The sequence below is a fragment of the Coffea arabica genome, chromosome 11e (genome assembly GCF_036785885.1).
Source record: "Coffea arabica cultivar ET-39 chromosome 11e, Coffea Arabica ET-39 HiFi, whole genome shotgun sequence".
Classification (NCBI taxonomy): domain Eukaryota; kingdom Viridiplantae; phylum Streptophyta; class Magnoliopsida; order Gentianales; family Rubiaceae; genus Coffea; species Coffea arabica.
The window spans coordinates 19,470,099-19,484,060 of NC_092331.1; the positions used below are offsets into that span (position 1 = coordinate 19,470,099).

A 13,962-nucleotide genomic window follows, 5' to 3' on the forward strand; every position below is an offset into this window, starting at 1 on the left:
TGCATAAATATAAAAAAAAATAAAAAATACTTATACTTGAGACTTGATCAAACTCGATCAACTTTCGAGTGACGTATAAACTTCAAGTTCAAGTTCATCAAACCATTCAAGTTGCTCGAGGCTCTAACTTGGTTAATGTAAGCTACAACTTGAGTTTTGATTAGCTTCATTGAGTTTGATCTGTTCGCACCTCTATCCTGGATGACCTATGAACAAAATTAGAGAAAGACAACTTAAAAATGAAAACACTACTTTCATGAAAAATTCATTAACACCATTCGATATTCATTAAAAAGTTCAAATTGGATATAGAATCTTAAACCAAATTTAGAGAAAATCTAGAATAAATTTTGATTTGAATTTGTTCTTTGAATAGATCTTTTAAATACAATTTATGCATATTAAAACATAGACAAAAGTATCTACCAAAAACTTAGACAAAAGTATATATCTACAGCTATTCAAATATAACTATATTTTGGAAGATAATTCCATAGTGTGGTTTATCTGGACTGAATCCGTCCTATTATTGTCTCTGTCAATGTCCGTACGATTGCACCTGTTGCAGTGCCTAGTATAGGACGCGGGGCAGGGAGTCAACAGTGTAATATTTTTTGAATATTTTATAATTGGGATAATTGCAGAAACCTCCCCTGACTTTTATAGTAATAGCATTGACCTCCCCTATCAATTTTGAAATAGCACTGACCTCCCCTATCAAAAGTTGGAGGCAATTTAATAGGCAAAAGTGGGTCAATTTACTAAAGTACCCCTGACATGATTTAATTTTACCAAATGAATGTGATGAGTACTTTCATCAAACCCAACAAAACATTTGTTAATAAAAATTACACTAAATTAACTATTTTTGCATAGTTTAACTAATTAACTAAATAACTAATAATCTAATTGTTAATAGTTATTAACTAATCAAACTATTTCTGCATAGTTAAACTAATTAACTATTAACTAATTATCTAATTAATTAATTAACTAATTAACTAATTTCTATTTATCTAATTAACTAATTAACTAATTATCTAATTAACTAATTAACTAAAGCTGTTGTCTGTCCGAAACTAACAAACTATTTGCATGTTAAACTAATTAACTAATTAACTGCTTAACTAATTAACTACCTTATTATCTAATTAATTAATTAACTAATAAACTAATTTTTGTTTATCTAATTAACTAATTAACTAATTATCTAATTAACTAAAGTTGTTGTCTATCTGAAACTAACAAACTATTTGCATGTTAAACTAATTAACTAATTAACTGCTTAACTAATTAACTAATTAACTAAAGCTGTTGTCTATTCGAAACTAACAAACTATTTGCATGTTAAACTAATTAACTGCTTAATTAATTAACTAACTAATTATCTAATTAATTAATTAACTAATTTCTATTTCTCTAATTAACTAATTAACTAAAACTGTTGTCTATCCGAAACTAACAAACTATTTGCATGTTAAACTATATGTAGTACGCATTATCTATTTAAAGTATCGGCTCTTTATGGGTATTTTACTTTCAAACATTTAATTTATGATAAAAACATCAATGTTGGTAAGTAAAATTCAAAAAGTGTTATAGTAATATCAATATTCTTACTTTCAAACATTTAATTTATGGCCCTATGTCCCTCCATTTTTGTAAGAATATTACTGTAATACTTTTTTAATTTTACTTACAAACATTGATGTTTTTATCATAAATTAAATGTTTGAAAGTTAAATACCCATGAAGAGCCGATACTTTAAATAGATAATGCGTACTGCATATAGTTTAACATGCAAATAGTTTGTTAATTAGTTAGTTAGTTAATTAGTTTAACATGCAAATAGTTTGTTAGTTTCGGATAGACAACAGTTTTAGTTAATTAGTTAATTAGATAATTAGTTAATTAGTTAATTAGATAAATAGAAATTAGTTAATTAATTAATTAGATAATTAGTTAGTTAATTAGTTAAGCAATTAATTAGTTAATTAGTTTAACATGCAAATAGTTTGTTAGTTTCGGACAGACAACAGCTTTAGTTAATTAGATAATTAGTTAATTAGTTAATTAGATAATTAGTTAATTAGTTAATAGTTAATTAGATAATTAGTTAATAGTTAATTAGTTTAACTATTAACTAATTAGATAATTAGTTAAGCAATTGTCAAGCAAATAATAATTGTCAAGCAAGTAAGGACAAAATTGGAAGAAAATTCTTATCTCACTTCTACAAAAGCTATCAAGGAGGTTTCTACAATGAATTGTTACTGTTCAGGGGAGGTGAATGCAATTTCTAAACCTAGAGGGGAGGTCAGTGCAAATGTCAGAAATTTCAGGGGAGGTTTCTGCAATTTTTCCTTTATAATTTTATGTAAATTTTTTGTACAACTTAGAGGAGGTGTAATATTCTATTACTATTCATCTGGGTTCTATATGTAATAATTACATTTATGTTTTTAAGTTTTATAAATAGTTCACATATAATTAAAACTTATTTAAAAAATATTATATTGTTTTAAACGATTGTTACTTACAACCGTACAGCGTTGCGTCACCAAGTATATAAGTATCTCAGAAGAAATTGTTTACCATGCTAGCTGAGCCTATACCAATTGTGTTAGAAGTTAGAATTGCGAAACTACAGTCATGAGGAAAATTTTTTACTATTATTTTCCCCTTGGATTCTTCTTGCTAAGTTCCATCTTACCTTGCTCAGCCATAACCACCACCAACATTACCACGGATCAATTGGCCCTTGTTGCATTGAAGGCTAAAATCTCTTCAGATCCTCATCAAATCTTGGAAAACAACTGGTCTGCTACATCCTCAGTTTGTGACTGGAGAGGAGTCACTTGTGGCTCTCCCCACCGCAGAGTCACCGCCTTGAACATCTCCAACTTGGGTCTTACAGGCATCATTCCTCCGCAGTTGGGGAATCTGTCTTTTCTCATGTCCCTCGACATGAGCGGGAACAATTTTTATGGAGAACTTCCCCATGAGTTGACTCGTTTGCGCAGGTTACAAGTTCTTGATTTCTCCATTAACAAGTTTAGTGGAGATATTCCCTCTTGGGTCTGTTCCTTGCAAGGACTCCGAAATCTTTCCCTCGGGAACAATACTTTTACGGGTTTTATCCCACCTTCCATCTCTAACATGTCAAAGCTGGAGACCTTGAGACTCTCATTCAATCCCCTGCAAGGAACAATTCCAAGGGAGATCGGATATCTAAACAAATTGAAGAGAATATTCATGTACTATAATCAGCTTTCAGGTTCTTTGCCATTGGATATATTCAACATTTCCTCACTGGAAATGATTGCATTTCAAGGTAATAGCCTTTCTGGCAGTCTTCCAGTCGGCATATGTTCCCGTCTCCAAGGTCTCACATGGCTTGACCTTTCCCACAACAGTTTAAGTGGTAGGATACCTTCATCATTATTGGAATGTTCAAAGCTTCAAGCACTAGCATTGGCTGACAACAATTTCGGCGGAGCGATACCGGCAGGATTTGGGAACTTGACGGCGCTCGAGCATCTATATCTTGGTGACAACAATTTAGATGGTACCATCCTAACTCTTGCACTTGAGCTGAAATCAGATAAAGAGTTACATATAACTTTGTTATACATTCTCAAACAATTAAATTTTATATTGATTAATAATTTAGGAATCCTGAGGCACACAGAAATTGTGGCCCTGTTTTAATTTTTTTCATCAAACCGCAGTTAATTAGGAAAATTAACTTAAATCTAATTGGGATAACAAAATGAAAATGTGTACATTTGTTTAATAAATACAGCATTCCTAGAAGTATCGCCAAGTATGTGTTACAAACACTCATAATCTAATAGGATCTTGTTTTATATTTAATATACATCACATGCATAACCTTGTTTTCTTATCACATAATGAGCAAGAAGATTTTGATGAAATATGTTAAAATCTTTTAACAAGAGTAAGATAAATACTTGTCCCGTGACTTGTATACCATGCCAATTTCTCTTAGTTCTTGAATGTAAAATCTCAAGTTAACAAGCTAAAATCGTTTTATTTTCTGGTAAACAAAATGAAAATTCTTTTACAAAGACTATTGGAAACTATATCGCATGAATTGCTTAACAAAATCAAGAGTTCCATAAAGATTCTGACTATTTGTGGGTTTTAACTAAAAGAATGTCTACATAATATCCCGAGTTGAATCATTTAGGATATCTATGTAGTACTGACATTGAATTGATTAATTTAGGAATATCATAGTTTCTTTTGAAGCTGAGAGTATGAATTAAATTATGGAGAGTAAATATAGATAATAGTTTATAGCGTGCAGTTAAATTCTTTTTACTGTTTATATATTACTTTAGTTAACGAAAAGTAATTCATTTTTTATAAAGTACCACCACAAATAATCATTACAAATAGAGCCATGCAAGGTGTTGGACGTACTTCCAAACTAGTCTAAAATAAAAAGTCTAGTAATTATAGTAGAATTATTTTGTGACAGGAAAGGTGATTTTTAGTTAATTCTTTAAAATATTCTAACAGAAGTAAAAAGAAAAATCACTTTAATCATAATTTGGATAGAATGCCCAATTGTTACTAGTGTTTGAATACAAAACCTCAATGTTGTGAAACTTTACTTTACTAGCCAATCATATTTCACCAGTACAAAAGTTTTTCTGGTTTTATTGGATTAAGACAATTTTGCAGATCCGATCACTGCAGAGGTTGGGAATTTAATCTTACTTAGGATACTGCCCCTTTTTAGTTTACCCTTTGATGAACATTTAGCTAGAATTTACAATATCTTAAAGGTTTAATTTTTCCTACATTGTCAATGTATACACTAATGAGGTTCGATGAATACCATATCATCTAAATTTGAATTTAAATATCAAATTTTGTATATATGATATACTCCCTCCGTCCCATTGTTAATGTCATATTTCCACTTTTTGCTTGTCCCAAAATTTGAGTCACTTTGAAAAAGTCAAATCACTTTTACAATTATTTTCCAGTTATATTCTTCTATTGACAAGTCAAGATTGCACTAACCAATTCTGATGGACCCAGCCACAACACATCATCGGAAGTTATACCCTTCTGATTGTCTTTACCTTTTAGTCAAAGTGACTTAATGGCAAGTGGTCCCACCAATTTGTTGTTTCACTCCACAAACAGCAAAGGGCACGCTTGGAAAAGTCAGATAAGCCTGTCCCGTAATACTACTGTACATAAAAAGTGCGTTTCCCAAAAAGCGTCTCAAATTTTGGGACGAAAGGAGTACATCTAGACTTGCTTGTATATATACTGTCAGTGTAAAAAAAATTTACCTTATCTTGAATCTATTTGATGTATTAACATTTGTAAAATTTGTAACTCCTAGGTAGTATTCCACAAGAGTTTGGTAACTTAAAAAATATAGAATTTCTTAATCTGGGCTTCAATAGCCTGACGGGATCCATACCAGCCCAAATATTTAACATGTCAACACTGCTAAAATTGGGCCTCCAGGGCAACAAGCTATCTGGAAGACTTCCATCATCCATGGGTTATGGATTTTTCAACCTCGAAGAGCTTTATCTCCATATGAATGAGTTTGATGGAGTGATACCAGCCTCAATCTCAAATGCATCTCAACTGACAATTTTGACATTGAGTACAAACAAATTCAGTGGTCCAATTCCAAACTCCCTTGGAAACCTGAGACTTCTAAGATTGCTGGATCTCTTTGAAAATCATTTGACAACTGAAACTTCATCAAGAGAATTGAGCTTCATCAATTACTTGACAAATTGTATGTATCTAACACTGATAGCTTTTGGTGACAATCCACTGCACGGTTTTCTTCCAGTATCAATTGGGAATCTCTCAACTTCTATTGAGAAATTCTATGCGTATGATTGTGGAATCGAGGGAAGCATTCCAGAAGCAATTGCGAATTTGAGCAATCTATTGGTTTTGAGTCTATATGGAAATCAACTAAGTGGACCAGTTCCCGTCAGAGTGAAACAATTGCAAAACCTCCAACTTTTAAGTTTCTTTTCTAATCAACTGAGTGGTTCAATTCCAGATAGTCTTTGTGAGTTAAAGAGCTTGTTCGGTTTACATCTGGAGGAAAATCAGCTTCATGGGTCAATACCATCATGCTTGGGTAATGTTAGTTCTCTGAGAGAAATTAGCTTTGCTGGGAACTTAATAAACTCGAGCATACCTGCTAGCTTGTGGAACCTCACTGATCTCTTGCTCTTGAATCTGTCCTCTAATTCCTTGATTGGCTCACTACCTCAGGAAATTGGAAGCTTGAAGGCAGTAACACTAATGGATTTGTCAGGAAATCATCTTAGTGGGAATATTCCAAGTTCGATTGGAGGTTTGCAAAGTCTAGCCAATCTTTCTTTAGCACAAAATGAACTTGAGGGACCTATTCCAGACTCACTCAGTCATATGTTAAGCTTGGAACTTTTGGACCTATCCAATAACAATCTATTAGGTTTTATCCCAAAGTCCTTGGAGGCACTTTCATATCTCCATTACATTAATCTTTCTTTCAACCACTTAAGAGGAGAAATTCCGTCCAGTGGTCCATTCGAGAACTTCACATATGAATCATTCATATTTAATGATGACTTGTGTGGTGCTCAAAGGTTTCATGTTCCTCCTTGCAATTCTCCTCGGATTCACAAATCGAGTCGAAAGAAAGTATTTCACGTGTTAGGCATTATATTGGGTATTGTAGCAACAGTAATTGCTGCTACAACTGCAGTAATTTTAGTTTTAAGATGCCGAAGGAAGGGTGAGGTTTCAAGAAATACTGATTTATTGCCCATGGGACTGCCAAAACCAATTTCGTATTATGAACTCGTGCAAGCAACCAATAACTATGATGAAAGCAATTTACTTGGCAAAGGGAGTTTTGGATCTGTATATAAAGGTATTCTAACGGATGGGAGAGTTGTTGCTGTAAAAGTTTTTACTTTCCTAGCAGAAGTCACTTCCAGGAGTTTTGATACAGAATGTGAAGTTCTACGCAACCTTCGCCATAGAAACCTAACAAAAGTGATCGGTAGTTGCTCTAACTTGGACTTCAAAGCCTTAGTGCTTGATTATAAGCCCAATGGGAGCCTTGAGAAATGGTTGTACTCCAATGGCCACAACCATTGTTTGGATCTGCTGCAAAGGATAAGCATAATGATGGATGTTGCTTCCGCATTGGAATATCTTCACTTTGGATATGCGACGCCAGTGATTCACTGTGATCTGAAACCTAGTAACATATTGCTCGACGAAAGCATGGTTGCTTATGTAAGTGACTTTGGTATTGCTAAATTTTTGGATGAAGGAAATAGCGTTCTACATACCGAGACTCTCGCAACACTTGGATACATGGCACCAGGTTGAACATATTTTGACTTCTTTTTTATTGCTTTTAGATCTTATTTTTGTATGCACTATGTGTCAATTTCACGAGTTTGCTCTTCGCTCTGTTTTACTATGATAGATTGCCTTTTGTTTAACAGAATATGGACTTGAAGGACAGGTGTCAACAAGAATTGACGTGTATAGTTTTGGCATAGTTTTGATGGAAACATTCTCAAGAATGAAGCCTAGTGATGAAATGTTCAAAGGAAATTTCAGTCTAAAGAACTGGATAGAAGAGTGTCTGCTTGATGCAACAACTCAGGTTATAGATGCCAATTTACTGAGGCAACAAGATAAGCATTTCGATGAGAAATTGAAGTGTGTTTCACTGATCTTCAAATTGGCTTCAAGTTGCTGCACTGAATGCCCACAGGATCGAGTTGATATGAAAGATGTTGTGGCGGCACTTAAGAAGATAAAACGTCAACTTGACACTTTTTCTGATATCTCAGTAAAGTGAGTTCTTTTAACTTAATCCAACAGCACAAATTTGTTCTAATCAATTTCGCGAGTAAGAAAAAAAAAGTTTGTTCTAATTAAGGTTTTGTTGTCTTCTCGTAATTTCTTGTTCTGTCAAATCTATTTTCAAGCACCTAATGTTAAGTCCATTTCCTTAGTTGTCATTTGAAAGACATCCAAAGGAAAAATTACGTTGAAGATGACCACACGTGCATAGGTTTGCTTCGTGAATATCTTTTAGTGAAGTTCTGAACTTTCCGTCTAAAGGAAAGTCTTACATTCATGATAAAGTTAGCTATTCCTTTTTTTATTTTTTGAGCAAATGGGAACTTTTATTGAGCAACAGTAAAGCTTTTACAAAGGAATACAAGATTCCAGGTACATCATTGCTTTTTGTTCTTCTACAGTTTAATTATTTATATTTATCGTTGTCAGAATACTGAACATAAATAATAATATTATTTATTTATATTTATGGTGGTCAGAATATTGCATTCATAAAAAAAAATATTGCATTCATGATTAGAAAAAGTTCCGGAATCTGAATTTGCAGAGTCAATGATAGATTGGGTAACTATAAAATTCTTCGTATTTTTAATTTTTCATGCAATTCAACTAATTATTTTTTTAATTTTTTAATACAAGTAGGGGATCTCGAACCTAAAATCTCTCACTTACACTCCCTCCCCTGCTTCACTCAACCCATCGCTTCCCCAATTCAACTATTAGTTAAATAGCAATTTGGCTGAAAGTATTAATTGTTCAGCGAAAAAGAAGTCCATAATTTATAGTACAAGAAGACTTGGACTTCAAATGTTGAAGAGTTGAAGTTTAATTTATATTTAACTACGATTAATTCTCTGATATAATTATACAATACTAACAAACTCACAACCAAGTATTAATGAAAATTTAAGAAGGCAAACTGCACAAGTTTATACCCAAATAGAGACATGTTTTAACAATCCTCTATTATTGCCAATAAATTAAACAAAATAAAAAATCTATTTTGGTTTGAAGCATACGTGCAATTAATCTCTCACAAGATTAAGTGAAAACTAGTACCCAATTACCACTGAATGTGACCTTTTAGCTGACACTAAAGCAATCACTTTATCGTTTTTCCCTGCTTAATCAATTGTCTTTTTCTTACAAAGCATATATCCAGGAAACCTTTATGGTGGGAACCTGCCTATAGTAGAAAGGCTGGCAGAGAGCGACACGTGTTAACGTTATATACAGTCCAAACGGAGACGTTAATTTGTTGCACTGCGCGTGAAGAGGAAATATACGAGAATCGTCTGCGGATGCAACCAGAAAGCACACTGACTTCCGTACGAGTTGGACCAGGAAGTGTTATTGCATATTAAAATCAGAGGCATTTATGTATTTGCAAATGTACCCATTACCAATGGAAAAATATTGCAAATGCCTTGGACAAAAAATGTGTGTAAAGAAGGTACCGAAATTTTAAGAAATAATAAATGATTACGCGTGGGGGATAATAATTTGGAAGAAGGAAAAGTGGAGGTAAACGAAAGGATTCAAGCCTTCATTATATTTATATACATATATAAATTTAGTACCCAAGTGTTCAGCTTAAGCATCCAGGAAAATGGTCTCATAACTATCGATACGGTAAACAACACAGTTTTAGATATGATATAATAGGTTCTAAAAATTTTAGCGATCATTTGATTACCCGTTAGACCTATCCACTTGAATAGGATTATGGGTAAAAATAAGGGAGTAAATTTGTCATTCAAAATAGTAAGTTAGTGTAATAAATTAGTAACTTTTGCAGTCGAAAAGGTAAATTGTAAGTAATATGAAACATACCTTTTAAAGAGATAAATTACAATAGTATATCCCAAATATACTTTTGAGGGAGTAAGTTTATTTGAAGTAAAAATATGTTTTTATACAGAAATAATGAGTTTTAGTTATAACATAGTAAATTTGATTAATGACAAAAAATGCTAATTTATGGCCATAATATTGTATTATGCTTAAAAAACTTATACGAAGCCCATATTTTAGAGTTATTTGAAATAACACAAAAATGTATTATTACTGATTAAAACTGAGTACGTTACTTAGTCAGTACAGTTATTATACTTGTATACATACTTGATGGTATGTGTATAAATAAGCATTTTTGAGATTTATGGGGAAATTGATTTTTTCTTTTGCAGTTTAAAAAAAAGGTAAGCGAAAATCTTTTTTCTCAGAGCACAAAAATCCACAAGTCAAAGTTCTTGGTCTAAAGGGGAAAGAAACATTCTAAATATCATTGTTTACAGTACTAAATAAATTAGATGTAAAATGCTCGTTAAAAACACAGGTGCGTTGACATATAATAAAGGAAAGACATAAAGAGCAGGCCATTTACTAGAAAAGTTGTCATTCATTACGATTTTCTTATCAGTCTTGCAACGTATGAGCAAAATGGCAATAATTAAAATAGTATTTTATTCTAATTATACATATTTCATTAATTTTTTTCCATTTAAAAAAATGAATGAGAATCTTTTATGAGAAAGCACATAAGTCAAAGGAATGGTGTAAAAGGGAAAAGAATAGCATATACGTACAGTACCTATAGTTTATGTTCGAAGGACTATAGTGCTATTTTTGAAAAATATCCCGAAAAATATGTAATCGAAACGGAACCGATTCTTCACTATTTAAAATGTCAAATCTGTGATTGTGTTGTAACTGATATCCATTGGTATCGTAAATATCATTTTCCAATAAAATTTCACCTCTTTAACACCAATTTTCCCATAAACCAATTTATTTATCGGATAAAATACATGAAAATTCGGTTTTGAATAAAACAGTAGCTGTTTATGGCTTTCCTCCATTATAAGAACAGAGTACCCATTTTTGCATAAACAAATTTATTTATCGGATGAAATAAAAATAAATCCATTGTTCAATAAAACAACTCTTTATGGCTTTCCTCCATTATAAAAACAGAGTACCCATTTCTGCCCCTCTAGAAAAATTCCACCTCTTTAACACCAATTTTCCCATAAACCAATTTATTTGTCGGATAAAATACATGAAAATTCGATTTTTCAATAAAACACTAGTTCTTTATGGCTTTCCGCCATTATAAGAACAGAGTACCCATTTTTGCATGAACAAATCTATTTATCGGTTGAAATAAAAATAAATCCATTATTCAATAAAACACTAACTCTTTATGGCTTTTCTCCATTATAAAAACTGAGTACCCATTTTAGCCTCTCTAGAAAAAAAATCTTGGCTTTGTCACTGACTGAAATGTTTGTAACTGAGATTTATCCTTAGTGAAAAAATGTATGATACGTAATTTTTTCACTGTATTGAATTTATATGATGGCAAATTAAATGGGTCAATTGGATTAGTGTGCAACAGTTTTGTGAATGATTCCGAGAGTAAACTATATTTTGGCAATAAAATATATTGAATTGTGAAAATTATAATTTCAACATGCTCCTAAATTTTGGATATGTGACTTTCGCTGTTGTGAATATCTTAAATTAACAGGTAGTTATTACTATGAGTAATGTGGTAAGTGTGAGATGTGAATGTCAGTAATAATTGTTAGTTAATACTATCAGTAAAGTCAGCAGTAAATGCGAGATGTTAATTGGAATTTACAGATATTAATTTGACATGGTTGGTTATTATCTGTTAGGTAAAATTCGGGATTTTTAATTTTATTGGTTAGTGGGGGAAAATGTGAGGGAAATGTGGGAAAAACATGAGCACGATTATAGGATTTGTACGAGCAATTAAAGGATTAGTTGTGAGATAAACATTTCTTAATTTTAGAAATGTAAAATTGTAATAAAATAGTATTCGAACTTTTGACAATTTGAAAAGCTCCTTATCTAAAATTCTCTCTGCAATACATATAGACAGATATAGATGTCTTTTTTTTAGTTGTTGAATGTCATATTCGCGAACTATCTGCAGAAAAAAATAAATTTGTAGACTAAACTAATTTTGTTATACCAACTCTGTTATTCTTATTATTGTATTAATTGTTATGCTATTTTTCTCATTTTGTTAGGTCTACATTAATACAAGTTTAATTCCTATTATGTCTCGTGTCCCAGAAAATACATATTATCCTATTCAGGTGGATACGTCCAATTGATAATCAAATTGATGCTAAAAATTTAGAATGAATAAGTTGCTTTTGCATAATGGTTGGAAAGGTTTCTTGAGACTTTATGAATGAGGTGTCTTGCGTTTGCCAAAAGAATTTGTAGCATATTTTTGTATTGGAAATGAAGTTAAAACTTGCTATGGGTTACTTTTCTGTATTTCAATTTCATCGTTAAGGGTAATTTGTTGTTCAATTTAATTTCATTCTGATTTTATCTAACTAATAAATTAACGTATGAAAATAGATAATTTATGGAGGAAAGCCATAAGTAGCTAGTGCTTTTATTGAAAAATGGATTTATTTTTATTTTATCCAATAAATTCTTTTATGCGAAAATGGGTTATTTGTTCTTATAATGGAGAAAAGTCATAAAGAGCTAGTGTTTTATTAGAAAACGGGTTTATTTTTATTTTATTCGATAAATACACTTTTTAATGGAAAGGTAGGTACTGTGTTCTTATAATGGAGGAAAGTCACAAAATGCTAGTGTTTATTTAAAAATAGATTTATTTTTATTTTATTTTATCCCCAAATTTTGTTATGGTACTTTATTCTTATAATGGAGAAAAGTCATAAAGAGCTAGTGTTATTGAAAAATGGATTTAATTTTAGTTTAGCTGATAAATAAATTTTGTTTATGCAAAAATGGGTACTCTGTTCTTATAATGGAGGAAAGTCATAAAGAGTTAGTGTTTTATTGGAAAATGGGTTTATTTTTATTTTATTCGATAAATAAATTTTTTGTTTATAAATGGGTACTCTGTTCTTATAATAGACGAAAACCATAAATAACTAGTGTTTTATTGAAAAACGGGTTAATTTTTATCTTATCTGATAAATAATTTTTTTTATGAAAAAATGGGTACTCTGTTCTTATAATGGAGGAAAGCTACAAAGAGCTAGTGTTTTATTGCATAAAAGGTTTTTTTTTTCATCCAATAAATAAAATTTTTAAGGGAAAACGGGTGTTAAAAAGGTGGTATTGGATGAAAAAATAATACTTTAGAATACCAATGGATAACAGTTAAAACACAATCACAGATTTGGTATTTTAAATAATGAAGAATCGGTTCCGTTTGGATTACATATTTTTCAGGGTATTGTCAAAAACAGCACTGTAGTCATTCGAACGTGAAATACAAGTACTGTACATATCTGCTATTCCTTTCCCTTTTAGACCAATCCTTTTGACTTATGTGCTTTTTGATAAAAAATTTCAATTATTTTTTTTATTTGCAAAAACTAAATTAATTCTGTATAAATTGAAAAAATTATTATTTCAATTATTGGCACTTTGCTCATGCTTTGGAGGACTGGTAAGAAAGTTGTGAAGAGCTAGAATTTTTATTAATGAAAACTTTTTCCATAAATGGCCTGATTCTTATGACTTTCCTTTATTATATGTCAAAGTACCAGTTTTTAACCAGCATTTTACATCTATTTATTTGGTGCTTTAAACAATGCTATTCAGCTGTATCTTTCCCTTTCAGACCAACTATTTTGACTTGTGGATTTTGGTGCTCTGCGCAAAAAAAATTTAATTATGTATAAATTTCAAAAATACTAATTTTTTCACATACGATCAAGTATTTATACAAGTATATTAACATTACTTACTAAGTAAGGTACTCAGTTTTAATCATTAATAAAACATTTTAGTGTTATTTTAAATAACAATAAAATATGGGCTTGGCATAAGTCTTTTAAGTATAATAGAGAATTTTTGCCATAAATTAGCATGTTTTTGTCATTAATGAAATTTACTATGTTATAAGTAAAAATGATTATTTATGTATAAAAACATACTATTACTTCGAATAAACTTACTCCCTCAAAAGTATATTGAGGATAAAAATTGTAATTTATCTCTTTAAAAGTATGTTTCGTAATACTTTCAATTCACGTTTTGGG

At 31.1% G+C, this 13,962-nt stretch overlaps 1 protein-coding gene across 2 annotated transcripts; it reads left to right on the forward strand.

The window, feature by feature from the left end:
- The first annotated feature begins 2,616 nt into the window (after nt 1-2,616).
- On the forward strand, nt 2,617-8,271 carry LOC113719380 (probable LRR receptor-like serine/threonine-protein kinase At3g47570). 2 transcript variants are annotated; one of them, XM_072071758.1, is made up of 3 exons: nt 2,617-3,569; nt 5,519-7,400; nt 7,525-8,271. In XM_072071758.1, exons 1-3 carry the CDS (start codon nt 3,567-3,569, stop codon nt 7,884-7,886), a joined length of 2,247 nt encoding a protein of 748 aa, XP_071927859.1. In that variant the 5' UTR covers nt 2,617-3,566; the 3' UTR covers nt 7,887-8,271. The 2 variants fall into 2 exon arrangements, with proteins under 2 accessions (XP_071927859.1, XP_071927858.1); XM_072071757.1 differs by having other exon boundaries at nt 2,617-7,400.
- Nucleotides 8,272-13,962: the final 5,691 nt, after the last annotated feature.

Coding starts and splice junctions, on each gene's coding strand:
- LOC113719380 (XM_072071757.1), top strand. CDS start 5,489: ATGTCAACACTGCTAAAATTGGGCCTCCAGGGCAACAAGCTATCTGGA. Junction 7,401..7,524: donor ACTTGGATACATGGCACCAG/GTTGAACATATT, acceptor TTTGTTTAACAG/AATATGGACTTGAAGGACAG.